The 27,010-nt window shown below is 36.7% G+C and overlaps 1 protein-coding gene across 6 annotated transcripts in view; it reads right to left on the bottom strand.

The window, feature by feature from the left end:
* Window positions 1–13,749: 13,749 nt before the first annotated feature.
* Window positions 13,750–27,010, bottom strand: part of SNTG1 (syntrophin gamma 1) — a 476,492-nt gene continuing 463,231 nt past the window's right edge. For all 6 annotated transcript variants that reach the window (XM_067712365.1, XM_067712364.1, XM_067712363.1 and 3 more), the window contains one exon: window positions 13,750–18,139. In XM_067712365.1, the coding sequence (XP_067568466.1) occupies window positions 17,981–18,139 (159 nt within the window). In that variant the 3' untranslated portion in view covers window positions 13,750–17,980. The remainder of the gene's footprint in view (window positions 18,140–27,010) is intronic.

The following is a 27,010-nucleotide window of genomic DNA, read 5'->3' on the forward strand; positions in this document are numbered from 1 at the left end:
TGCTTCTCTTCACTTTCCCTGGAAAGATAAAACTTCATGACAGAAGGAAGCACATCTAGAATGTCAGGGCAAAGACCTCTGACAATCCAGTCCTCCATAAAGAAAAGAGAATACTAGAAAAAATTGTCACAATACACTTATTCAGAGCACAGGAAATTAACCCACAGCTTGTAAAACCCAAAAGTGTTTATCAAGAAAGAATGGATGCCTCATGGTAGAGACAGCAAGGTTTGTGGGATTTAACCTTGCCCTATATGCCCAACGCCAAGGCAGGCGTGAATATCAACGGCCTTTTAACTATGGTAGGTGTGAAAACAGTCTGGCAGACACCTGAGAGGGCAAGTGGCTTAGAGCTCCTCCAGGAGAGCTCCCGTCCCCAGAGAATTTTAACAGTTTGAGCTGCCTGGCAGCTCCCTGAAAAGCTCCATCCTCAGGGATTCCCTTTGTTAGACTCACCAGAGCTTGTTCCTTTGTTGTAGCCCTATTCCCACGGCATTTATCACATAAAATCTATGGCGATGTTTTAACACTGCAGCCACCTGAAGTGATGTTAGCCCCAACGGACACTAGCAAAAGACTGTCCCCAAAACTTAAGAGGAGAATCTGGGAAATGACATATCCATAGGGGGCTTTGAGAGCTCCAGAATAGCGCTTGGAACCCGGGGCATGTACGGGCCATGCACAGGGCTTGAAAGGGCTGAGCACTAAGGTGTCAGGTCGCTGACCCGCAGGCTCTGGGCAAAAACAGCGCGCGAAGGCTGTAACCTCCAGAAGGACACAGGCGTGCCACGACACACACGGACCCCTCAGCCCAAAGCCTTTAAGGAAACCTCTGTCCAGCCATTAGCTGGTCAGTAAGCTAAGCAAGCTGGACTCCAGAGGCTGCCCCTAACACAAAACCCAGGCTTCACCGAACTGTGCGGAGAAACGACTAAACAAACGAATGCAACAACAGTACAGCAAATGGCAACAACAAACACTGGGAAGGGAGCATCCAACCCCCACAGTTGCCACATTATACAATTTAAAATGTACAGTTGTCAACAACAAGAAAATTAAGACATGCAAAAACACAGGAAAGTATGTCCAATACACAGCAATAAAAACAGGCAAAATTGCCGAAGTAGGCCTGGCCGTTGGGGTGAGGAAGCAAAGGTCAACCCTTCCTAAAATGTACAAAGATTTAAATAAAACCCTGTCTAAAGAATTTTTTAAAGTATGACGGTAGTGTTTTCTTAAACAGAGACTATCAACAAAGAGGAATTATAATAAAGACCAAATAGGTATTTCAGATTTAAAAAAAAATTTTTCCTAGAGTGATTTTACTTGCAGAAAAAAGAGTCAGTGAACTTGAAAACAGGACAATTGGGATTTTCCAGTTTGAGCAACAGAACTGGGAAAGGGGAAAGAAAAAAGGAACAGAAACTCAGCCACGTGGACGACAGTATCAAGGATAACGTAACAGGAGAACTGAGGAATGGGTAGAGAGAAAAAGATAGGAAATACACTTGCAGAAATAATGGTCCCAAACATCCAAAATTTCATTAAAATTTTTAATTAAAACATTAATCTATAGATTTAAGAAGCTTAATCAAGAAGAGATCCACACTCAGACATTATTGTCAAACAATCAAAAGTCAAAGGCAAGAGACAGGTGATTCATCATGTACAAGAAATTCTAAATAAGATAAAAAGCTCAATTTGGGCTTCCCTGGTGGCGCAGTGGTTGAGAGTCTGCCTGCCGATGCAGGGGACACGGGTTCGTGCCCCGGTCCGGGAAGATCCCACATGCCACAGAGCGGCTGGGCCCGTGAGCCATGGCCGCTGAGCCTGAGCGTCCAGAGCCTGTGCTCCGCAACGGGAGAGGTCACAACTGTGAGAGGCCCGCGTACCGCAAAAAAAAAAAAAAAAAAAAAAAGCTCAATTCATCAGAAAACCTTAGCGTTCCAGAAATCAGTGCGATAACATTTGCCAAATGAAGAAAGCAAAAGGCTGTCAACGAAGAGGGCTTTATTCAGCAAAACTATTCTTCAAAAATTAAGAAAACCTTAAGCTTTCCCAGATAATCAAAAACAGTAAATGTATTGCTAGCAGATCTACCCTGTAAGAAGAACTAAAGGAATCATTCAGGCTGAAAAGAAAGGGCTCTAGGGTGGTAACTTCCATCCACACAAGGAAATCAAGAGCTCTGATAAGGTGGTACACAGGGGAAGTTAAAAATAGTGTGTACAAATTTATGTTTGCAACTCTTTTCTTCTACTAACTGATTTAAAAGGCTGCTGCATAAAAGCAATTGCAAAACTGTATTGATCTTTTAATGTACTAAGCTGTAATAAATATGACAGTACCAGCACAAAGGAGGGGAGAAAGAAAGGGGCTATATTGGAGCATATTTTTTTGTATACTATTGAAATTAATTTAGTACTAATCCAAGCTGTATTGTTTCAAGTTAAGATATTAATTTAATCCCAAGAGTACCTACTAAGAAAATGATAAACACATAATAAGAAAAACAACAGGGAGTTTAAAATAAATTTTAAATGGAGGAATGAAATCATGTAAAGTATAATTTCTGAACCCAGTGGAATGAAATTAAAAGTCGATAATGGAAGAAAAGCTGGAAAATGTATTATTATTTGAAAATTAAACCCACTTCTAATAAAAAGTGGTGTAAAGACACAGAAAAGAGGTAAGACAGCACTGTGATATGACTGAAAACAAAAACACAACATACCAAAACCTACTGATGCAATTAAAAGAGAGTTCAAAAATTTATAGCAATAAGTACCTATATTAAAACCAGAAAGGTCTAAGAAGAATATAAATAAAGGTTAGAGCAGAAATAAATACAATAGATAAAAGAAAAACAATATAGAAAATTGACAAATCCCAAACTTGGTTCCTTGGAAAGTTCAACAAAATTGAAAAAGCTTTAGCTAGATTGACCAAAAATAAGAGAGAAGAATCAAATTACTAAAATCAAGAATGAAGGAGCATCTTTAATGCATAAATATGGATTTATCCTAGAAGATAAGGTTGCTTTAACGTTAAAAAAAATTAAGGTGGGCTTCCCTGGTGGCGCAGTGGTTGGGAGTCCGCCTGCCGACACAGGGGACACGGGTTTGTGCCCCGGTCCAGGAAGATCCCACATGCCGCGGAGTGGCTGGGCCCGAGAGCCATGGCCGCTGAGCCTGCGCGTCCGGAGCCTGTGCTCCGCAACGGGAGAGGCCACAACAGTGAGAGGCCCGCGTACCACCAAAAAAAAAAAAAAATTAAGGTAATACACCATATCAGTAGAATAAAGAACCAAAAAATCACAATCATATCAATCAGATGCAGAAAAAGCACTGGCCTAATCGAAACATCTTTCAACATAAGAACACTCAACAAACTAAAAAAGAGAAGGGAGTTTCTTAATCTGACCATAGACATTTAAAAACACCCACAGCTAACATCATTGTTAATGCTGGAAAATTGAATGATTTCCCTCTAAGATCAGGAAAAAGACAGGGATATCTGCACTTCTGTTCAAAATTTTTGTGGAGGATTTAGCAAGGACAAATAGAAAAGGGGAAAAAAAAGTCATCCAGATTTGAAAGAAAAAAGAATAAAGCTATCCTTACTCACAGATGTTGTGATCTTGTAGAACACAAGAAACTCCTGAGGAACCCACAACAAAACCCCCAAACTCTTAGAACTAATAAACAAGTTCAAAAAGGTTTCAGGATACAAGGCCAACATAAAAAATCAAATTTATTTGTAAACACTAGTAATGAAAAATCAAAAGTGAGATCAAGAAAACAATTTTAGTTAAATCAGAGCAATAAAATATTCAGGAATATATTTTTAAGAAAGAGTTGCAAGATTTGCATACAGAAAACAGCAAAACGTTGCTGCAAGAAAGTAAAGAAGACCAGAAAGTAAGCAACAACCCAAATGTCCATCAATTGATGACTAGATAAACCAAATACGTTATCCATGTAACAGAATATTATTTGACAATAAAAAGAAGTTGGGCTTCCCTGGTGGCGCAGTGGTTGAGAGTCCGCCTGCCGATGCAGGGGACACGGGTTCGTGCCCCGGTCTGGGAAGATCCCACATGCCGCGGAGCGGCTGGGCTCGTGAGCCATGGCTGCTGGGCCTGCGCGTCCGGAGCCTGTGCTCCGCAACGGGAGAGGCCACAACAGTGAGAGGCCCGCGTACGGCAAAAAAAAAAAAAAAAAAAAAAAAGAAGTGAAGTACTGATCCATGTCACAGCATGGGTGAACCTTAGAAACAGTATTACAACTGAAAGAAGACAGCCAGAAAGGAGCACATATGGTCTGTTTATAAGTTGGTTAGTAGTTGTCGGAGACTGGAGAAATGGGTCATTTAGTAGGGAGTGTTAATGGGTCTGGAGTTTCTTTCTGTGGTGATGAAAATATTTTGGAATTAGGCAGTGGTGATGGTTACACTACTCTGAGAAGAATAAAAAACCACTGTATTGGACATTTCAGGAGAGTGAATTTTGTATTATTTGAATTATACCCAATAAACTTGTTTAAAAAAAGACCTTCATAATACTTAAAAGCAAATACATGTGTGAAATCAAGCTAAAAATTGCTCAACTAATGTAAATTTACATAATTCTTAAAATGTCACCTATTTTATTAGTAATACTGTTTATTGCTTGCCACTAGAATTTTTGCACACTAACATTTACGTGGTAGCAAGTTACGAGTTAGATTGCTGTATTTATAATAAACAGAGACAATGAAAAAGTTATAAAAATGTTCTGTACAGTTTACAGCAAAATAAAAATAAGTAATACCACTGGATATAGCTGTTACGTTTATCACAAAGCTCATAAAATAAGCTCCGTATACTCTTGTGTCTGTCTTTGAGTCGTCTTTTTATGCTGGATTCACACGTGAAAGAAATGCTCATCTAAGACTAAAGTCTATGACAACAGAACTGATTGCTTCCAAAATTTGATGTATGTTTGGAATTAAAGATGTAATATTGAAAGTTTATGTCAAAACCTTTTCTAGATCTTATATTAAAATTATCTCTGATAATACTAAATAGAACTTTCTGTTATTTAGATTTATTTTTGGAAAAATTCATTGATTTTTTTAAACATAAATTTAGACAACATATTCCATTTACACTGCCAAGTTAAGTTATAGGAAACTTTAAAATTTTATTTTATGTATCTGTATGCATGTTCAGATGTATGTATGTATGTATCTGTAAAAACAACAAAATTTTAGGTACGTTAGGTATTTTTCATAATTTTGCTTTTTGCGAGTTTCTTGTGAGTGAAGGAAAAATAGTTTAAAACAGTAACTTCTGGCTTCTTATCGCCCTTTTTTGCCATCTTCAATATATTTGTTTTATCCATTTTGAATGAATTCATCTCTGTATTTAATAAAAGGGCTATTTCTAGCAGTATTTTTATTTGCTTGGTTTTTTTTTTTTAAGTTTTATTGATGTGAACCATTTTAAACGCTTTCTTGAATTTGTTACAATCTGTTTTATGTTTTTGGTTTTTTGGCTGTGAGGCCTGTGGGATCTTAGCTCCCTGACCAGGGATCAAACCTGTACGGCCAGAATTGAAAGGCGAAGTCTTAACCACTGGACTGCCAGGGAAATCCCTGCTTGTTTGTTTATCAGTGTCTTTTACAGAACGAATAGAGCAGGATTTTTTCCTGACCTAATTACTGAAAATAGTTGAGAAGTTTATGAGCAATTGAAAAAATGATCTTGTAGACACTGTCAATCAATAACAGCTCCTCCTATTAATAACTGGAAAGCTCATAGCAAAGTCAGTGGAATGGGAAAATGAGTATATACACTTACACAAAGAAAGGAAAAAAATCTTTGGGGTCTTTGACAGTATAACATAATTGACTAGGCCTAGGATTAGAAATGTGTAATACAATAATAAAAGTAAGTAGAATATAGACACAGTTTTTAGAAAAAATTTTAAAACTTCAGTGTTGGGAAAGAAGCAGTATAGAGAATTAAGCTTTTTATTTACATGTGACAGATGTTTTCTTATAATAACACTAAAAATAACATTAAAAATCATCTCAACTCTTCCTGTCATCAAAATATAAAAAATGGCTTTCTACTTTCATTATGCATAAATTTAGGAATCAAAGTAGGTTTGACGAGGTGAGGCTGAAGAAAATGTGTTCTACAGTTTGGAGGTCTTACATATTAGTATCTCAGATAGGTAGAAAATTAGAAGATATTAATTATTAAACTGTCTTCATTAGAAAAGACATGAACTGAATCTAAATTATAGAAATTAAACTAAAAGAAGCAATAATTTTACACATACACGTAATGACTCACACCCACAGAATTAAACAGTGATTCTCCAAATCTTTCACTTAAATGTTGCCATAAGAACATTAGGAATTCCAAAAATTTAGATTTGAACATACCATCTGCTGAAAATATTAATGTCTGAACAAGTACAGCTGTGAGCTCAATTAGCTACACAGTCATTCAAACGAAGCATGCTTAAAAAATGTAACCCTTTTAAAAATAAAAGCTAACATAGCTACTTCACACAAATGTTCTCTGGTGCGGATGCCCTTTCCTTAGAGAAGGGGATGGCTGAAAAGTGCCTGAATCCACACATGCAGGTTGCAGATACCACCTCAGAACTGCTTTCTCTGGGTATTTTCCCAAGAATCTTGAAATCCACAGCAGTCTGCCCAGAAGCTGCATGGAGACATACTTCATCTAAATATCACTGTCCACGGAAACAAGTAACATCTGTAACATTAGTGAGGCAGAGCAAACTTCTTGATTCTGTAGACTTTTAAGACATTCTGTTTCCTTATAAACCTTTTAGCTCTTGTATATACTCTGGTAAATACGAAACATTTAGCAAGGCTTGTTCATGTCAGTTACTTTTAGCTGCTTCCGAGACACGGGGTTGATGAGGTTGAGTCCATGAGTTTGAAGTATATCTGGGTGTGTCATTCAATCAAAGCAACCTCAGAGAATGTACACACTTGTCTGAGGTGCTATCGTTTCATTAACTATTTGTTTCCCTTGATAAAAGGCATTTATTTAGCTCGATATATTAAAAAAAAGTGTTGCTGAGAATTCCATCTTTGTAGTTTTTATATTTATAATTGAATCATACTTGAGTGATGTTTTGATAACATCTGTTCTCAATGAGGTGAAGAAATTATTTCTTCTTGCTCTCACACTTATGGACATTTTATAATGCAGAGGAGTCACAAATAACAGCTCTTCATAAGCAACTTTTATAAAGTGTATGTAGGGGAAACTATTCATGTGAAAGGACTTATACCGGACAAAGTGATATGAAGGATCCCACATCCTTATTCTGACATTTCATTATTAATTTTTAATTTGCATATAGTATGTACTAAATTACTATTAGACCTCAGGCATTGTTCTTATACAGAGGATACACTGACGGATGCGAAACAGCTCCAGCAGTCTTGCACTCATAGTCTCTGTGGATACTGATAAATAGACAGTTATAAGTATATTCTACAATCTTCTGAGACGTTACAGAAGTTATCCTGGAAATACAAAAGCAGGGCATGTAAAGGAGCTTTTTGGCTGGAGTTAAGGTACTTTTGTCAAGGTAGACAAAAGTCAGAAGAGCCTCTTCACTATATGAAATAGCAGAAGTAATTCTAAAGGACAAGCTAGAGTAACACAGGTACAGGGGAGGGCGTCGAGGTAAAGAAGATGCATGTGAAAACCCCGTGTAAAACAGATATGACACGGCCAGTTGTCCCCTATAGTTTCGTATGATTAAAATACACACAGTAAAGGGGAAGCGGTGAGAAGGCAGGCAGGAGCCAGATCATCCATTTTTCTCTGTGCCACGTTAACTGATTGAAATTTACAATGAAGGTGTGGGAAGTTCCTGAAAGTATCGAATAGGGGGTGGCACAGTCAGATCTTTGTTTCTGAAAGGTCCCTGTGGCTGCATCATGGTGGGCTTTTAGGACGGATCAAAGCTTTGAGCCCAGAGACCAAACAAACAGGAAGGAGATGAGTCTCCTCAGCAGGAGATGATAGTAGCCTCAACGTGGTGACGTGTAGGAATAATGACAGGCGATGCTTCTGGCAGATCCCATCATGCTCCTTTGAACGTTTCTAGGGGTCCATCTCCTCGCTTCTGCGTTCTTCTGTTCCTAGAGCTCACTCCTAAAACAATTCTGTGCCAGCCAAGCCGTGTGCGCTAGTTGCACACGCACCAGTTTGGAAGTATGAGAGTCCACCTCCCTTGCCTCCTGGACAAATCAGTCCCCTGTGGACTCGATCTAAAGCTGGGATTTGACTGTGATCGCATGTTTGTCTTTTTCTCTTGACCTGTCCTGCTTTCCTGATTTTTCCATGCATGCAGGTGTACAACTGATCCTGCACCATTTGTTGAAAAGTCTGTCCCTTTTCCATTTAACCGTCTTTGTTACTGTGTCAAAGGTTGGTGGGTAATATTTGTATAGGTCTCTTTCTGGGCACTACATCCAACATCGTTGATCTCTGTGTCTCTTATTTTACCAGTATCATGCTGCACTGGTTATTATAAGTTCAGATTAAATCTTGAACTTGGATAACGTGAGTCTTTCAACTTTGTCCTTCTTCTGCAGTATTATGTTGGCTTTTCTGGGCCTTTTCCTTTTGAAATAAACTGTAAATCAGTTTTTGGTTATCCATAAAATAGCGAGCTGGAGTTTCAGTTGAGGACTGCTTTGAAGCTATAGATCAGTTTAGTAAAATTGACAATTTAACAATATTGAGTCTTCCAATCCATTAACACAGAATACCTTTCAATTACTATATCCACTCTTGCTTCCTTTTGCTAATGTTTGCATGACTTCTATTTGTTCTCTCTGTTTCTTTTTCCCGTGTGTGTGTGTGTGTGTGTGTGTGTGTGTGTGTGTGTGTTTTCTCACCCTTTTTTCCTGCCTCACTATAGCTTTCTTGAAAAATTTGTTTGGAATTCTATTTGGATTTATCTTTGGTGTTCTTAAGTGTGTGTCTGCATAGCTTTTCTTCCTTGAGTGTGGTAGGTGAAACGTTGTATCTTCATAACATGTCTATTTCTGTCGTCATTTCCCAGTTACAGTGGAGCATAGCCCCCTTACTTTCCTTTCCATCTGTCTATCCTTCTCCATTTATAATTGTCTTGAGAACTTCATCAACCAGTGTTAATATTTTTGCTTTGACCATTAGTCATAATTTAGAAAACTCAGATGAGAAGCTAAGTCTACTGTCGTTAATCGTACACTGACTTTCTACTGTTCTTTCTTTCCTAACAGTAATTTCTTTTCTGTTTAGAAAATATCCTTCAGCCATTCTTTTGGGATAAGCGTGCTGCCCATAAATTTTCTTGGTTTTACTTAATCTAAGAACGTTTGTATTTCTCCCTTAATCTTGAAAGATATTTCCACTGGATATAGGATTGTAGGCTGTTAATGCATTTCTTTCAGGGCTTGCAAAGTATTGTGCTACTCCCTTCTGGCCACAAAGGTTTCTGAAGTGAAACTATTATCACTATAACTGTTTTTTTCCTCCTATGGGGAAGGTGTCCTTTCTCTCTTGTTGCTTTCAGTTTCTTTGCCTTTAGTTTGACAACAGAAGTGTCTTGACTTTGATACAGTTTGACCGTGACATATTTTTGTCATGGATTTCTTTGACTTTATCAGTTCACTCAGATTCTTGGATTTATGTGTGTATATTGCACATTTGGGCAGTTTTCAGCCATTAGTTCTTCAATATTATTTTAACCCCTCCTCCTTTTTCCTCTCCTTTTGGAATCTCCCTGACAAAACTGTTAGATCTTTTGGCTGTAAGCCCACAGATCCCTGGGGCTCTGCGTGTTTCTTTTCAGTCCATTTTCTCTCTCTGGTCCAGTTTTCTTTTTTCTTCTTTTTTTTTTTTTTAACATCTTTATTGGAATATAATTTCTTTACAATGGTATGTTAGTTTCAGCTTCACAACAAAATGAATCAGTTATATATATACATATGTTCCCATATCTCTTCCCGCTTGCGTCTCCCTCCCTCCCACCCTCCCTATCCCACCCCTCCAGGCGGTCACAAAGCACCAAGCTGATCTCCCTGTGCTATGCGGCTGCTTCCCACTAGCTATCTACCTTACGTTTGGTAGTGTATATATGTCCATGCCTCTCTCTCGCTTTGTCACCGTTTACCCTTCCCCCTCCCCATAGCCTCAAGTCCATTCTCTAGTAAGTCTGTGTCTTTATTCCTGTTTCACCCCTAGGTTTTTCATGACATTTTTTTTCTTAAATTCCATATATATGTGTTAGCATACGGTATTTGTCTCTCTCTTTCTGACTTACTTCACTCTGTATGACAGACTCTAGGTCTATCCACCTCACTACAAGTAGCTCAATTTCATTTCTCTTTATGGCTGAGTAATATTCCATTGTATATATGTGCCACATCTTCTTTATCCATTCATCCGATGATGGACACTTAGGTTGTTTCCATCTCTGGGCTATTGTAAATAGAGCTGCAATGAACATTGTGGTACATGACTTTTTGAATTATGGTTTTCTCAGGGTATATGCCCAGTAGTGGGATTACTGGGTCATATGGTAGTTCTATTTGTAGTTTTTTAAGGAACCTCCATACTGTTCTCCACAGTGGCTATATCAATTTACATTCCCACCAACAGTGTAAGAGGGTTCCCTTTTCTCCACACCCTCTCCAGCATTTATTGTTTCTAGATTTTTTGATGATGGCCATTCTGACTGGTGTGAGATGATATCTCATTGTAGTTTTGATTTGCATTTCTCTAATGATTAGTGATGTTGAGCATTCTTTCATGTGTTTGTTGGCACCTGTATATCTTCTTTGGAGAAATGTCTATTTAGGTCTTCTGCCCATTTTTGGATTGGGTTGTTTGTTTTTTTGTTATTAAGCTGCATGAGCTGCTTATAAATTTTGGAGATTAATCCTTTGTCAGTTGCTTCATTTGCAAATATTTTCTCCCATTCTGAGGGTTGTCTTTTGGTCTTCTTTATGGTCTCCTTTGCTGCGCAAAAGCTTTTAAGTTTCATTAGGTCCCATTTGTTTACTTTTGTTTTTATTTCCATTTCTCTAGGAGGTGGGTCAAAAAGGACCTTCCTGTGATTTATGTCATAGAGTGTCCTGCCTATATTTTCCTCTAAGAGTTTGATAGTTTCTGGACTTACATTTAGGTCTTTAATCCATTTTGAGCATATTTTTGTGTATGGTGTTAGGGAGTGATCTAATCTCATACTTTTATATGTAGCTGTCCAGTTTTCCCAGCACCACTTATTGAAGAGGCTGTCCTTTCTCCACTGTACATTCCTGCCTCCTTTGTCAAAGATAAGGTGACCATATGTGCATGGGTTTATCTCTGGGCTTTCTATCCTGTTCCATTGATCTATATTTCTGTTTTTGTGCCAGTACCATACTGTCTTGATTACTGTAGCTTTGTAGTATAGTCTGAAGTCAGGAAGCCTGATTCCTCCAGCTCCGTTTTTCGTTCTCAAGATTGCTTTGGCTATTCGGGGTCTTTTGCGTTTCCATACAAATTGTGAAATGTTTTGTTCTAGTTCTGTGAAAAATGCCATTGGTAGCTTGATAGGGATTGCATTGAATCAGTAGATTGCTTTGGGTAGTATAGTCATTTTCACAATGTTGATTCTTCCAATCCAACAATATGGTATATCTCTCCATCTGTTTGTATAATCTTTAATTTCTTTCATCAGTGTCTTATAGTTTTCTGCATAAGGTCTTTTGTCTCCTTAGGTGGGTTTATTCCTAGGTATTTTATCCATTTTTTTCAATGGTAAATGGGGTGTTTCCTTAATTTCTCTTTCAGATTTTTCATCATTAGTGTATAGGAATGGAAGAGATTTCTGTGCATTAATTTTGTATCCTGCTACTTTAACAAATTCATTGATTAGCTCTAGTAGTTTTCTGGTAGCATCTTTAGGATTCTCTATGTATAGTATCATGTCATCTGCAAACATGACCGTTTTACTTCTCTTTTCCGATTTGGATTACTTTTATTTCTTTTTTCTTCTCTGATTGCTGTGGATAAACTTCCAAACCTATGTTGAATAATAGTGGTGAGAGTGGACAACCTTGTCTTGTTCCTGATCTTAGAGGAAGTGGTTTCAGCTTTTCACCATTGAGAACAATGTTGGCTATGGGTTTGTCATATATGGCCTTTATTATGTTGAGGTATGTTCTCTCTATGTCTACTTTCTGGAGGGTTTTTTTTTTATCATAAATGGGTGTCAAATTTTGTCAAAAGCTTTCTCTGCATCTATTGAGATGATCATATGGTGTTTCTCCTTCAATTTGTTAATATGGTGTATCACATTGATTTATTTGCGTATATTGAAGAATCCTTGCATTCCTGGGATAAACCCCACTTGATCATGGTGTATAATCCTTTTAAGGTGCTGTTGGATTCTGTTTGCTAGTATTTAGTTCAGGTATCCTCTTAAGAGAACATTCCCAGAAAGACTTTCTTGAGAGAAGTGATCCCCAAAAAGAGAATAATCTCAAAAGACAATATCCCATACATTTCAATTTGCAAAGGGAAACCTATGGGACATACAGCAGATCAACAGTTGACAAGGTTCAGGAGTAGCAGAGGGGTTGCCTAGAAAATGACACTGGGGACTTACAGGTGAGAGTGAACTGTTCTGTATTTTGAACTTGATGGTGGTTCCCAATCATACTCATTATTCGGAACTTACAATACTACACTCTGAAAAGTTTGATTTTTTCTTGTAATGTCCAAAATTTGCCTCAATTTATCTTAAAATTTTTTTTAAAGAGAATATTCTTGAGGTCATGATCCCCTTAAAATATATTCATAATTTCATTTTTTGCTAATATGTAGGTAACTTTCAAGAATTCACATTTTGCTATTCTTGTTCATATATTCCTCCAAGACATAGTAATCTATTTATTTTATGTTGTACTTTTTGCTGGAATATATTTACTTAAGCATTTAAATCTATGTAGTTGTACATCGACTAATTATATTTCTTTTTACCTTTATGTAAACATAGATATATGTATAGAATAAAGTTCATCAAAAATGAATTGTGCTTATTTTTTTGTGGTGATGAGACTTAATATGATATCTATTTGAATTTTTTGTACTCTTTTTAATTGCTTTAATTACTTATGATGAACATGTGTTAATTTTTCAGCAGTGTTTTTTTCTGAAACTAAAAAATGAGAGAAGGTAAAGATGTGCATTCAACAACTAGAATAATGTAGATATCAGAGTCGTTTTAAAATTATTTCTGTGATCACTCATGCTTATGGCACTGTAATTACCTGAAAGACAACTGTGGTCTTTTATGACATAAAGTGATGAGCTTCTTCACAGGTACAAATGACCAGCAAATGATGCCCAGTCAGACCAGTCCTCTCAGTATAGATTCAGCTCATAATGGACCATTGTGAGGCTATCAAAGTTGTCTTGCTTTCAAATGTTGTAACTCCGATTGCTTAAGTAATTTGGCAAATATCATCTTTGTTCAGTCTTTAAGGCCTTTTAGGGGTCAGGTAGGTAATCTTCATAAATATTGATGGACCAGAAGAAATCATGTCTTAAGAGGTATGCACCCCAAGGCAGGCTGCTCACCACTGGCCCTGTTCATGGCAGCTAAGTCTTCCAAGGTCATGCTCTAAATATCTGTAAAACTTACAAATCAAACCCAAGAAGTGAAAACACAGATGTAGAAAAAATTATCTGTTTTTATTTTCCAGTATGCATTATTAAAAAAGGTACAGTTTTACTAGTAGTACATTAATGAACTTAAAGAACAAAGTGACAAGCTTTTGTCACAGATATTAATTAAAAACACAGGTAATGTTTTTACAAACATCGACCAAAACAATTAAAAATGAAATAAATACATTTCATATTTCTGGCATTTTCATTGCATTTTAATATGTATAAATATATAACATTTATAATATTTTATTTATCTTTAAAAGCAACATCAAATGTGCAAAGAAGTGAATTATGATTTTAAAGTATTCAGGAATAAGAATAAATCATAAACAAGAGTTCTAGAGGAATGAATAAAGCATTTCCTTGTGGAGAGTCATCAGGACTTCAGTATTAAGGGTAGCAACATGTGTGTTAATATTATCAGAAATCGACACTTACCTTAAAAAGTTAAACCCAAGATCGTCCTTGTGCTTTTAAAGCTTCCCCACATTGCTGCTTTGTAGCGATAGTTCTGAATCATTGTTAGGATGATTATTTTTCCACAGAAATAAATCAAGCATTTCTCAAATCCAGCATGCCATGTAAACAAAGCTGATGACAAGCTTTGCTTTAGAAAATGAGGGAAATCTCTAACTTTAAACTAATGTACAAAAAGAAAGTCTCTCTGTTGCCCTAATGAATATGGGATTGACATTTATTTTCAGGGAATTACGCTGCTTCTGCCGAATGAGCTTTGTGATCAAAGGCTTTAAAACGCTTAGTTGGTACATGCCTGAAAAACGGGCAAGAAATGATACGCTGATTATTTTCCCTTAAAAACAGTGTTGGATGGTACATGTTGGGGTACACATTATACTTACATTATCTACTAAAGTATTTGAAGTAAATACTTGTGGCAATATAACAAATTAAAAATGCCCCTGCTTTAATATACTTCAGCTTAAATGAATTGTTATTCTTTATCAGGCAAAATACATGATTATAGTAGTTAGCAAAGATTTCCCTTCTCTGATCCAAGTACGTATAATGTAATGTTCCCTTCAAGCTTGTGCTATGTACACTATAATTATATAACCCTTAGTGTGTATATATATATACATACATATGTATACATATATGCATATATATGTATAATGTGTATGCACACACACACACACACATACACACATATACCAAGGCACTGGAGAGGTTAGCACATAATTAAGCATTCTGTTGTTAAAATGTGCCCTAATACGAACCAGGATATGATGAATAAATCTCATGCACCTAAACCTAAATTACATGAGAAATAGAGATTTATCTGAGTATTTTTGTTCATTTCTAAACTTTCTTATTCAAGTAGTCCAAGTTATAGCAAATGACAGTGTCTACTCATTGCACTGTGAAAGGAAACATTCAACACTATTTGCTAACTGAGGAAAATCAAAATAATATTTTTTAGTAGGTGGCTTCTCCACTAATCATGTTAAGTAGCAATTTGGGCCCATGGCTTTTTTTTCAAGAGTATCAAAAATAAACACAATATGGTATTATCATAAATTTTAATTCAGGCTACAATTTACAGTGTAAATTTAAAGTATATTAATATATTTATTTGAAATATATTCTTCTATATAATATGGGATTAGCATTTTATTATATATATACGAGTGTGTGTGTGTGTGTGTGTGTTGTACAAGGAGATATATACCCACACATATCTCATTGTGCACCTTTTCCTTTATTATACACGTAAGTACAGCCTAGAAGATTTTTATGATACACAAAAAGGATATTTAATTAAATCACCTTTTTGTATTTTTTAAATGGAGTTTTACAAAACCTGACTTTTTTTTTTAATGATTACATTACACTTGTAGAAAGTTTTAAAACCCTTTTTCTTTCTTTAGGCTAAGCAGCCCATTTCATATTGCCTGTGAATCCACTGATTCTCACACCACGGACACACAGACGTCACCCTAGCGCGGGGCGGGCTGACACGAAACTCGAGCTGGTAACAGAGGGTCTGTGATGAGCTGGCCACTGCGGCTGCGGATCCTAAGGCAGCTGCCCCCTCCCTCCACTCCATCGCCTGAGCTGGTGGCCTCCTGAAGCCTGTTTTTGGTGGGCTTCTGATTTTACTGGGCTGGCCAAAAAGATCTTACGGACAAGCCCGAACGAACTTTTTGGCCAATCCAATAAAAGGACTGCTCTGTTTGATCAAAACACAGTGAGCAATAATTCCATAGTGTTATCCCAATTATGGATATGTATTTAGTTTGATGTTCAGTATAAATTATATTAAACTGTATATTGTCCAGTTTGCCCCAGTTCTTTTTATTTTTTTTTATTTTTTGGCTGTGTTGGGTCTTCTTTGCTGCGCAAGGGCTTTCTCTAGTTGCGGCAAGCGGGGGCTACTCTTTGTTGCGGTGCGTGGGCTTCTCATTGTGGTGGCTTCTCTTGCTGCGGAGCACGGGCTCTAGGCGTATGGGCTTCAGCAGTTGTGGTGTGTGGGCTCAGTAGTTGTGGCTCGCAGGCTCAGTAGTTTTGGCTCACGGGCTTAGTTGCTCCACAGCATGTGGGATCTTCCTGGACCAGGGCTCGAACCTGTGTCCCCTATGTTGGCAGGCGGATTATTAACCATTGCACCAGGGAAGTCCTGCCCCAGTTCTTTTCAAAAGTCATCCTAGATAGAACTTAACACTTGCCAGGTACAACTGTGAACCTTCACTTTTCCTTTTCAATTTAATGCACTTAAGAGTTAATCAGATGAAAAGTGAATTAATAATTTATAATGATTATGGAAATAGTTTGATGTTTATTTTTAATTATAATTTTCATGTGTCCTTTTTACAAATAATGTTTCCTTCTTGAGTGACTTTTTTCTTTCTTATTAAAAAAAATCAATCCACCTTATTAGATAATTGGTCATTTTCACAAGGAAGGATCCAATGTTTGATTTAGTTGGGAACATGTGTATTAAAAAAAGCAATTTTTTTCTTAATGGGAAGGTGGTTGTTTAAAAGTAAATTTCAGTACAGCTGCTTTGAAGGAAAGAAAATGTTATACAAATAGTTATGTAACACCTGGGATCCGAGTCGTGTGCACACAACTTCAGGGCTTTCAAATTCCCAATCTCTTCACACTTGCATTCCTAAGACAAGACACCTAAAATAACTCAAACAGTTTGGCATTACATAATCACTTTTCATGACAAGTCAGAAATTTAAAATTTTATTTTCATATCTCACCTTATTCTTTCATAAACTTTAACTAAAATGGAAAGATGTCATTCACCCAACGTAAGTCACAGCTTTGAGAATGCTTCCTAGGGACACTGTGGTTCAGCATTAACAGGTAGGGTCAGGATTACACAGAATTGTTTCTTACACCGCATGGGTTGATATTATTTTCTCTACAAGGTTTTGGGGGTCACTGAAAATTCATGAAATTTTAATTTAATAATAAACTCCAGGTAAAATATAAATCTCCTTAAATGAAGGAAAGAACAAGAGGTTCATGGATGTTCCCTTCATTCATCATTAAAGTGACACATTTTGGCATCTTTGAATGTCACTGGCTGCAAATAAAACACTCAGTGTCAGTGACCCAAGGAAGAAATAGTCTGTTTCACATTGTGTCTACCGTAGGTAAAATGTAATGGTCCTTTTGCAATTCTCAGCAATATTCTACAATAAGATAAACAAACATTGGAGCGCCAGTGTCAAATCACGGGATGAGGGTACAAGGAGAAGTGCACACCAGTGAGTTAAAGTGCTTTCTTCTTTGACGAGGGTTTTTGCCTGCTGGTCTCTGTGCAACTGTCTCCTTTCTGTTGTTCCTGATGCAGTGATGGGGTATTCGTTCCTGACCAGGCCCATCATGTATCTGTCATACCAAATAATCTAAAATGCCGAAATGACCATTTAATGGGTATTTTTATTTATAGGTAGCTTACAATTTTTTATATTATTTACATACTCGAGTCATTCATTCTTTCGTCTTCTCTTCTGATGAAAGCAACACACTGGCACCGACCCACCGATAGAGAGCAAGCTATCCTGTTCATTCAGGATGATTCCCAGAGGCCTTCAAAACAGAAGTGCTTCTGAGATACGTATGACCTGCTTTTCTGCTGAAATTTCAACTTGGCTTCACTGTTGACTATGATGTGATTGCTTCTCCAGGGTCTACAGCGACGAGTATGATTGTTTTTATAAGTCAAGGTAAGAGGGATGCCAAGCTCAGGCCGTCAAGTCACGTACTTGGCTTTGCTCATCATGCCGGAGCTGGGAGCAGCAGAGGCAGTAGCCTGATTGCCTAAAAAGAGAGGGTCCAAACAAGCCACCTTGGCGGCAAAGAACGAGTGAATGCAGTGAAGAACAGCAAACAGGTTCGAAAATTCCAGCTCCTGAAAGGGAGAGAGAGGTGGTCACGTGAAATAGAAACCAGCGTCCTGAAAATAAATGGAGAATAACTACACCACTAGATAATAGCCAGAGCTTTTCTTTCAAGTGCAATAAACTTAACTAGAATCAATGACATCTAACTTATGGACACTGTAGGCATTATTGTTCAATATGTTACTTTCAAATGCATTGCCAATTGACTTCAAAATACAGTGGCCCGAGAGTCAGAAGAACTAAACATTCTTATCACCCATGAGAGTCTTTTCAATATTGATAAATGCTGCATAGAAATGTATTTGGCCAGATTAAAATTCTACTTTTGACATAGTGTAAGTAAAGAGAAACAGCTTTAAAAGTATTTTTATCTCTTTACACACAATTCAAATGAAAAATTTGGATTGGAATAATTAAGTATTCTTCACTACTATCTAGAATAAGTTGCTGTTTGTCGTAGGACAATGAATATGAAATACTGAGAGCAAGGGGATATGAACGTTTAAGGCACTAGAAGCCAAAGGGTTCACTTCCAAAATATAATGAATGCATTCATTTTAAATTTAATTAATTCTGATTAACATACTTGGTTGTCAAAAAAATGTTAGCCAGGGCCCACTAACTGTTTGGAGTTTTGGAAATATATTTCCCATTTGGGTACTTAAGGAAATGTAGCACCAACCAGTAGCACCAAATGATATATATATTGAAATGAAAATACAAAGAAGTTACTTCAAACCACAAATGATATCAGATTAGCTGTAAAATCATGAGTCGGTGCTCAGGATAGGTTTCGAAAGCTGACGTCACAAGTATTTTTATGAAAAACCATCAATAGTCCCATAAAAATGATCTAATTCCAAAAGGATTGAGAGAAGAAGAATAAAAATATGTGCTTGATGAGGTCTATTTGATAAACTTGTCACAGAGAGGATAACTAGAGCGTAAGAAACCCTATGGAATTGCTGACGAAACTGACGCTATGTCAATACATAGTAATAAAGGATGCAGAATTGCAAGTAATAGGCACATTGCTGATGGTGCTTTCAATTCATGGTATGTGGCAATGGAAAATAATGTATTCATTCACCTAGGACATATTGTAATATCTGTCATGTACCAAGGAACTATTTAAATAAAATAGTTCACTTCAGTAGTACTTTCTCAGATATGTAATAGGAGGACAATAGGCCACAATATAGATTCAGAGTTTGGTACAATGTAGATGAAATAGCTATGCTGTCAGAGTGATTCCCTCCAAAACTTCAGAATATCTTAGTCAGTTTCCTATGGCAAATGTTAAAACAGCAAAGATCTGGTTTAACTATTTTAAATTCCTAAAATGATTCCAACTCAAAATGATTTTACTCAGTCATTATGATTTCAGGAGACATATTTTTAGCGATCTGCTTCATGTCACCGCGATGTGTTATTGGTCACCTAGCAGGTTTCCTCTGGCCTTAATTCAAGCCCAAAATTCACCCCTTCGTTCTCTGTGTAGCCGGTTTATTTCAGGTGCAGACTTTGAATACGTTCAGCGTCAATCCCTAAAAATCCACCAGCTGTAAAAAGGATGGGAAAGTTCTGGAAAGCATGAGATATGCTTGTATATTATTAAAAAACAAAACAATAAAAAACATACAATTTACACTGGTGAAGGGGAGAATACTGTTGAGCGTTGCAACTAGGCAAAAATATAACAACTTTTTCTCAAAAATAATTGTGCCGTACTTTATTAGATTGGAGATTATATCTTGGTTGTCAAAAAAGCAAATAGTCTAAATATATAGATATTTGGGGGATGATTAGTATTTTCAGTGATTCGTACCTTGTCAAGTATATGTCAATTATTTGATGCGGACTTGGGCACTTTCAAATTTTTACGCCTTTTTTTGGATGTGGGTAGGCAGGAAATGATAGGTAATTAGAAGATAAAATAAGAGGCAGAGATGTGTTCAAGTTTGGTCCTTGATTCCAGAGTCAACTCATCTTCCCTCGGGCTCGGTAGTCACCTTTGGTCATCACATCCACTCCTAAGGCTTCGATTTGCATTTCTGTATACACTAGTAACACTTTTTCCCTCATTTCTAATGTAAATTCTGACCTACAGAATTTACCTAGCTACAGCGCATCCACAGGTGAGTCCACCAAGCTACTTACCATCTCCTTGTAATAGAGCTCTTCTGAGCCCCAGGAATCTCACTAAACATAATTCTCCTCAAAAGTTAATCATTCATTCATTCAATGAATATTTATTGAGTGCTTACTATGCATCTAGTCTTTTTCTTGGTGAAAAGATAAAGTAGTGAGCAGAACAGACAGAAAAAAATGGTCTAATGGGAGTTACATTCTTGTGGCAGGAGACAACAGATAAGGGCATAAACAAGTTAAATATAATGTTTCTGAATATAATAATAAGTATACTCCAGAAAATAAGGCATGGAAGAGAGCAGAGTGTGGGAGGGCATGCAGGACAGGGAAATCCATATTGTTCTGGAGGTGAAACCTAACGGGACAAAGGAGTAAACCACCTGGATGTTTGTGAGAGAAACATTCCCGGCAGAAGTCAATTTCAAAGGCCCTGAGACAGAGACATTCTAGGAGAGCTTGAGGAAAGCCAGGGACCATCAGCGCTGGGATGGAGTGAATTATGGAGTAATTAATAGGAAATGAGGTCAAAGATATAACTCAGGCCAGAAACTGTAGTGCAGACGAGCCCTTTATGAGCTTTACTCTGACTGCCATGGAAAACCACTGGAGACTTTTCAGCACAGAGTGACAAGAATTGGTATTGAGTATCAAAATGATAATTCTGGCCACACTGTTGATAATCAACTCTCTGGGAATAAGATTGAAAGAAGGGAAGTTGTAAAGTTTCCAGTTAAAAAATGTGTGGGATTGACAGTAAAATTGAGTCAAGGATGATTCCAAGATCTTTGGTTGAGCATCTGAAAGGAGGATTTTCAAACCATATATCTGATAAGGGCTTACTATCCAAAACGTATAAAGAATTCATATAACTCAACAGCAAAAAAACAAACAATCTGATTAAAGAATGAGCAGAAGATATGAATAGACATTTTTCCAGAGAAGACACGTAGATAGATGGCCAGCACGTACATGGAAAGATGATTACCATCAGTCATCATCAGAGAGATGAAAGCCAAGCCCACCGTGAGACAGCACCTCACACCTGTTACAGCCGGAATCACCAGCGCAATTTGCTGTAATCTTACAGAAATTGCTGCTAACTGTTTTCAGTACATACCTTGGGATGGGTTTTCCCAATGAACAAGTTCTGAGTCACGTCAAGTAATGACAAGCACTGCAAATATGGGCTTTCCCAGGGAGCTTCCAGATAGATCCAATAATTACTGTTTTCATAATCAAATAGTTAATTTTTCAGGTCAAAATTCAGTTTATTTTTTTCCATTTTCAAATGCTTTCATGACTTTTGTAATTTTGCTTTTTTTTTTTATTATGAGATGATAACACCAGACCTGATTATTTTGAGTTACTTTACCTCCTTGGAAAATGCTTTCAAGTGTATCTTTATTCTTAAAATTCTGATTTTCAAAATGTTTTTACTTATATTAAATAAAAATACAATTACATTTCTTCTATAGATAAATGGTGACTTTTGGCAAAAAGGAAGGAAAATGCATCATACCATGGACAGGTTCCCTTTAACAGCTCCTTGTTTTGGAGGTGGTTAATATATTTGTTTTACCTAAAAAATGCCAGCTTAAGTTTTCTAGTTTACCAAGTTAGAGAATAATTTGGATTTTTTTTTTTTTTTTTTTGCTGTACGCAGGCCTCTCACTGTTGTGGCCTCTCCCGCTGCGGAGCACAGGCTCCGGACGCGCAGGCTCAGCGGCCATGGCTCACGGGCCCAGCCGCTCCGCGGCATGTGGGATCTTCCTGCACCAGGACACGAACCCATGTCCCCTGCATCGGCCGGCGGACTCTCAACCACTGCGCCACCAGGGAAGCCCAATAATTTGGATTCTTAACACACATGGGTAAATAAAAGTCAATATCCTTATGGAGAATATAAGAGGCTTGAAAAATAAATTATGTATAAGGAGAAAAAACCTTCTCAGTGAGAAATAAACATGATTCAGAACCCTCATGATTCCCAGGAGTTCAGGAGCTCTTTTAAAGGTAGAGGAATCTCCTGTCCAGAGTTCTCCTTTATCACATATTACTTTTCCTAATCCAATCGTTTGAAATAAAATTTTAGATGAAATAAGTGGTATGTAACACACAGACACACACACACACACAGACATACACACACAGACATACACACACACACAGACACACACACACACACAGACATACACACACACACACACACACACATACACACACAATTACTAATTTCCCCGATTTATTTCCAGCTGCTCCAGTTTCTTCTATGCTATGAGGCATCACCAAAGAGGATTGATGAAGGACCTGCATTACCAAGCAGGAGCGTGCCCTGTCCTCATTTTTCTTCCCCATGATCTAAACAGCTGGGGCTCTGGAGAGTTTGCAGTGAAAGCAAAAAGGTCTTGGCGTTTTAGAAAACCTTTGGTTCCAGATGCCAAAAAGAGTCAGAAATTGTGACAAGCAGGATAAGTAGGAAGCCGATCCTTCATCTTTTATGCAGAGGGAGCTCCTTCATCCTCAATACCTGCCCAGTTTTGTGAATATTAAACGTCCTAATTTATGAGACCTCAATTGCCAAACAGGAATTTGCTTAGATGACTGGTTATTTTCTTCCAAAAGGCGAATTTCAGCACATCATGAATTCTTCAGTGGGATCTTTGACAGATGCTTACTGAGCATACAAAATGTTCCATTCACAGTGTTATATATTCAGTTTTTACCTTCAAACCAGGGAACATACTGTCCCAAGGGCAACCCTTTTAGGCAGACACTTATCCACAATTTATAACGAGAAAATGACGATTTATAGAGAATAGCTGGAAAGTAGCCTTACTGGAACTCAATCCTCAATTTCTGATTTAAGTCTTACTAAACCTTATATTGTGCGAGAAGGTCTCTTATGGCAGCTTGAAGTCTCTGAGGCCATGGAGATTGGGGGCAGGAAAGGGTTTTGGGGAAGAAGTCCATTTAGAAATGTTTCCAAACTCTGCATGGTTCCACTAAATAAAAAAGCAATTTTCTTTTTCTTTCTCTTATTGTACAAAAAGCACTGCCTTGGCTGCCAGACCTCAAATCCAGTAATTTAGGATTAATATGCTGTACACACTAGTTTAGGAAGTATTATAACAGTGTTTTCATGGGGGGAGTGGTCATGAATTTCAATGAATACAGCGACAACAATGCTTTTAGAAGGCAGCCTGTTTTGAAGTCAGGGGATTGTCTAGCCATATTATCAAATTACAATTTTAAAATGGATATACCTAAAGATAATAAATGTTAAAACTAACAAACAAAAACTGTATTTTTTACCTGGAAAATTTAGCTATGGACACAACTATGAGTATATGGTAGTAATCCTTGATGTACTAGTACCTATACTCACAACATCAATTAAGCACTTTTTAAAAAGTACCCAATACAGTAAAATGAGCTTTTTAATAAATTGTCAAATAACTACAATATTACTCATGATTTCAATTGGGAACCATTCCCCTGTTCTACTAGGAAAGTTCTGGGAAGTTTAATGAGGCTTTGGAAAACAGATGGGAAATTTATTAAGCTTTCTGAGTAACGAAGTGAGAATTTATGAATTTCTACTTTCAGAGAAAAAAAATATAACAGGCTTTTGTATTATAACATTGTCCTTCTATAGCCATGAAACAACAAAAGCAACAACAACAACAAAAAAGTATGTTCCCCCAACTCCCGTCTTTTTTCAGTATTTCTGAGACTTTTCACAACCAAAAATTTAAACGCTACTTAGAACTTTTAATCTTGTAATACATATGGCAACTCAAACACTCATATTCCCCAAACAAACAATATCTCTTGTTCAAAAAACTCTGGTTGTAATGTATTTGCCTTGTAACCGGGAATGTATTAATGTACTATTAGAGCGTGTTTTATGTAAAGTTGTCTACTTATCACATATAGCAAGATCTGAGTCCATTTGCTAAATCACTTTATCACTTTAAAAATCATTTTTAAAAGAAAAGAAACACTGCAACAGTGTCCATATTTAAAACATTGGCTCAAGTTTTCTTTTGTAAAGCTTTATTTTGATATTTTAGACATATACCACTGTATGTATTTAAGGTGCATGACTTGATGTTCTGATATACGTATACATTGTAAAAAGTGTAGCACAGTCAGGCTAATTTACATACCGTCACCTCTATAACTACTATCGTGTGTGTTGGGGGTGGTTTATTTACCATCTATCCTCGCTGCAAGTTTCAAGTGTTCAATATTGTTACATACAATCATCACATTATACGTTAGCTCTCTATTAATCTTATCTAACTGAAGCTTTGTTCCCTTGGACCAACATCACTCCATTTCCCTCCCCCTCCCCCGAGTCCCTGGCAACCCCCACTCTACTCTTTGCTTCTGAACGTGACTATTTCAGATGCTACATGTAAGTGAGATCACGCTGTACTTCTCTTTCTGTGTCTTGCTTATTTTGCTTAGCATAATATACTCCAGCTCCACCCATGTCAGAAATAACAAGATGTCCTCTTTCTGTAAGGTTGAATAATATTCCATTTTATGTGTATGCACATACCTCTATCCCTATGTATCTATGTACCTATCCATCTACCTGATCTATTTTCTTTATCCATTCATCTATTAAAGGACATTTAGGGTTTTTGCCATGTCTTGACTATTGTGAATACTGCTGTAATGAACATGGAGGTGCAGATATATTTTCAAGATACAGATTTCATTTTATTTGGAAATATACCCAGAAGTAGAATTGCTGGATAATGTGGCAATCCTGTTTAATTATTTTGAGGAATATTCATATTGTTTTCCATAAGAGTTGTACCAATTTACATTCCCGCCAGCAGTACACAGGGTTCCCTTCTTCACATCCTTGCCAACATTGTTATCCTTTGTCCTTTTGATAATAGTCGCCCTAATTGGTGTAAGGTGATATCTCATTGTGGTTTTGATTTGCATTTCCCTGAGAACTAGAAACATTGAGCAACTTCTCGTATATTTGTTAGTTATTTAAGTTTCTTTTTTTGAGAAGTGTCTCTTAGACCCTTTGCTTGTTTTTAACTGAGTTATTTGTAATTTTGGTATTCAGATGTATGAGTTCCTTATATATTTTTGAAATTAACTCATTTTTGGATACGTGGCTTGCAAATAATAATTTTTCCCATTCTGTAGAGTGCCTTTTTATTTTTTTAAAAAATTATTTTCTTTGCTGTACAAAGCTTTTTAATTTAATATAGTACCACTTACCCACTTTGGCTTTTGTTGCCTATTCTTTTGGAGTCATAGCCAAAATATTATTGGCAAGACCAATGTCAAGAAGGTTTTTCCCTATGTTTTCTCCTAGGAGTTTTATGGTATCAGGTATTATATTTAAGTCTTTAATTCATTTTAAGTTGATTTTTATGTATGGTGTGAGATAGTGGTCCAATTTCCTTCTTTTGCATGTAGCTGTCCAGTTTTTCCAGCATCATTTTTTACAGAGACTGTCCTCTCATTGTGTGTTCTTGGAACCTTTGTCAATGATCAGTTGGCCATAAATGTGTGGATTTATTTCTGGAATCTCTATTCTGTTCCATTGGTCTATATGTCTATATTTATACCTGTACCATACTGTTTTGATTACTATAGCTTTGTAATACAATTTTAAGTTAGGAAGTGTGATGCCTCCAGCTTTGTTCTTCTTGCTCAAGATTGCTTTAGCTATTTGGGGTCTTTTGCAATTCCATATGAATTTAGGATATTTTCTATTTCTGGAAAAATTATCATTATGTTTGATAGGTATTTCACTGAATCTATAGATCACCTTGGGTAATGTGGATATTTTAGCAATATTAATTATTCCATTTCATGAACATGGGCTGTCTTTCCATTTATTTGTGTCTTTTAAAATTTCCTTCATCAATGTTTTATAAACTTCATTGTACAAGTCTTTCACCTTTTAAAGTTAATTCCTAAGTAATTTATTCTTTTTTGTTGCTATTGTGCATGGGATCGTTTTCTTAACTTCCCTTTCAGATAGTTCCTTGTTAGTGCATAGCGATGCCACTGACTTTTATATGTCAATTTTGTATCCTATGACTTTGTAAAATTTGTTTATTAGTTATAACAATTTTTATGGTGTCTTTAGGTTTTTTTAATATATATATATGATAATGTCATCTGCAAACAGAAATAATTTTACTTCTTTCTTTCCAATTTGGATGCCTTTTATTTCCTTTTCTTGCCGAATTGCTCTGGCTAGCACTTTCAATACTATGTTGAATAGTAGTGACATGAGTGGGCATCCCTGCCTTGTTCCGGATCTTAGAAGAAACAGTTTCAGTTTTTCCCTATTGAATATGATGTTAGTTGTGGGTTTTTCAAATATAGCCTTATTGTGTTGAGGGATGTTTCTTCTGTACCTATTTTGTTGAGACTTCTTATCATGAAAGGATGTTGAATTTTATCAAATGCTTTTCTGTATTTATTGAAATATTTTTTTTTATCTTTTATTCTGTTAATGTGGTGTATCACACTGATTGATTTTTATATGTTGAACCATACTTATATCCTGGGCATAAATTCCAGTTGGATATGTTACATAATTCTTTTAATATGTTTCAAATTTGACTTGCTAATATTTCATCAAGGAGTTTTCTATCAGTGTTCATCAGGGATACTGGCCTGTAGTTTTCTTTTCTAATGCTGTCCTTGTCTGGATTTGGAATCAGGGTGATGCTGGC

This window comes from Pseudorca crassidens, chromosome 17 (assembly GCF_039906515.1).
Source record: "Pseudorca crassidens isolate mPseCra1 chromosome 17, mPseCra1.hap1, whole genome shotgun sequence".
In the NCBI taxonomy this organism is placed as follows: Eukaryota; Metazoa; Chordata; class Mammalia; order Artiodactyla; family Delphinidae; genus Pseudorca; species Pseudorca crassidens.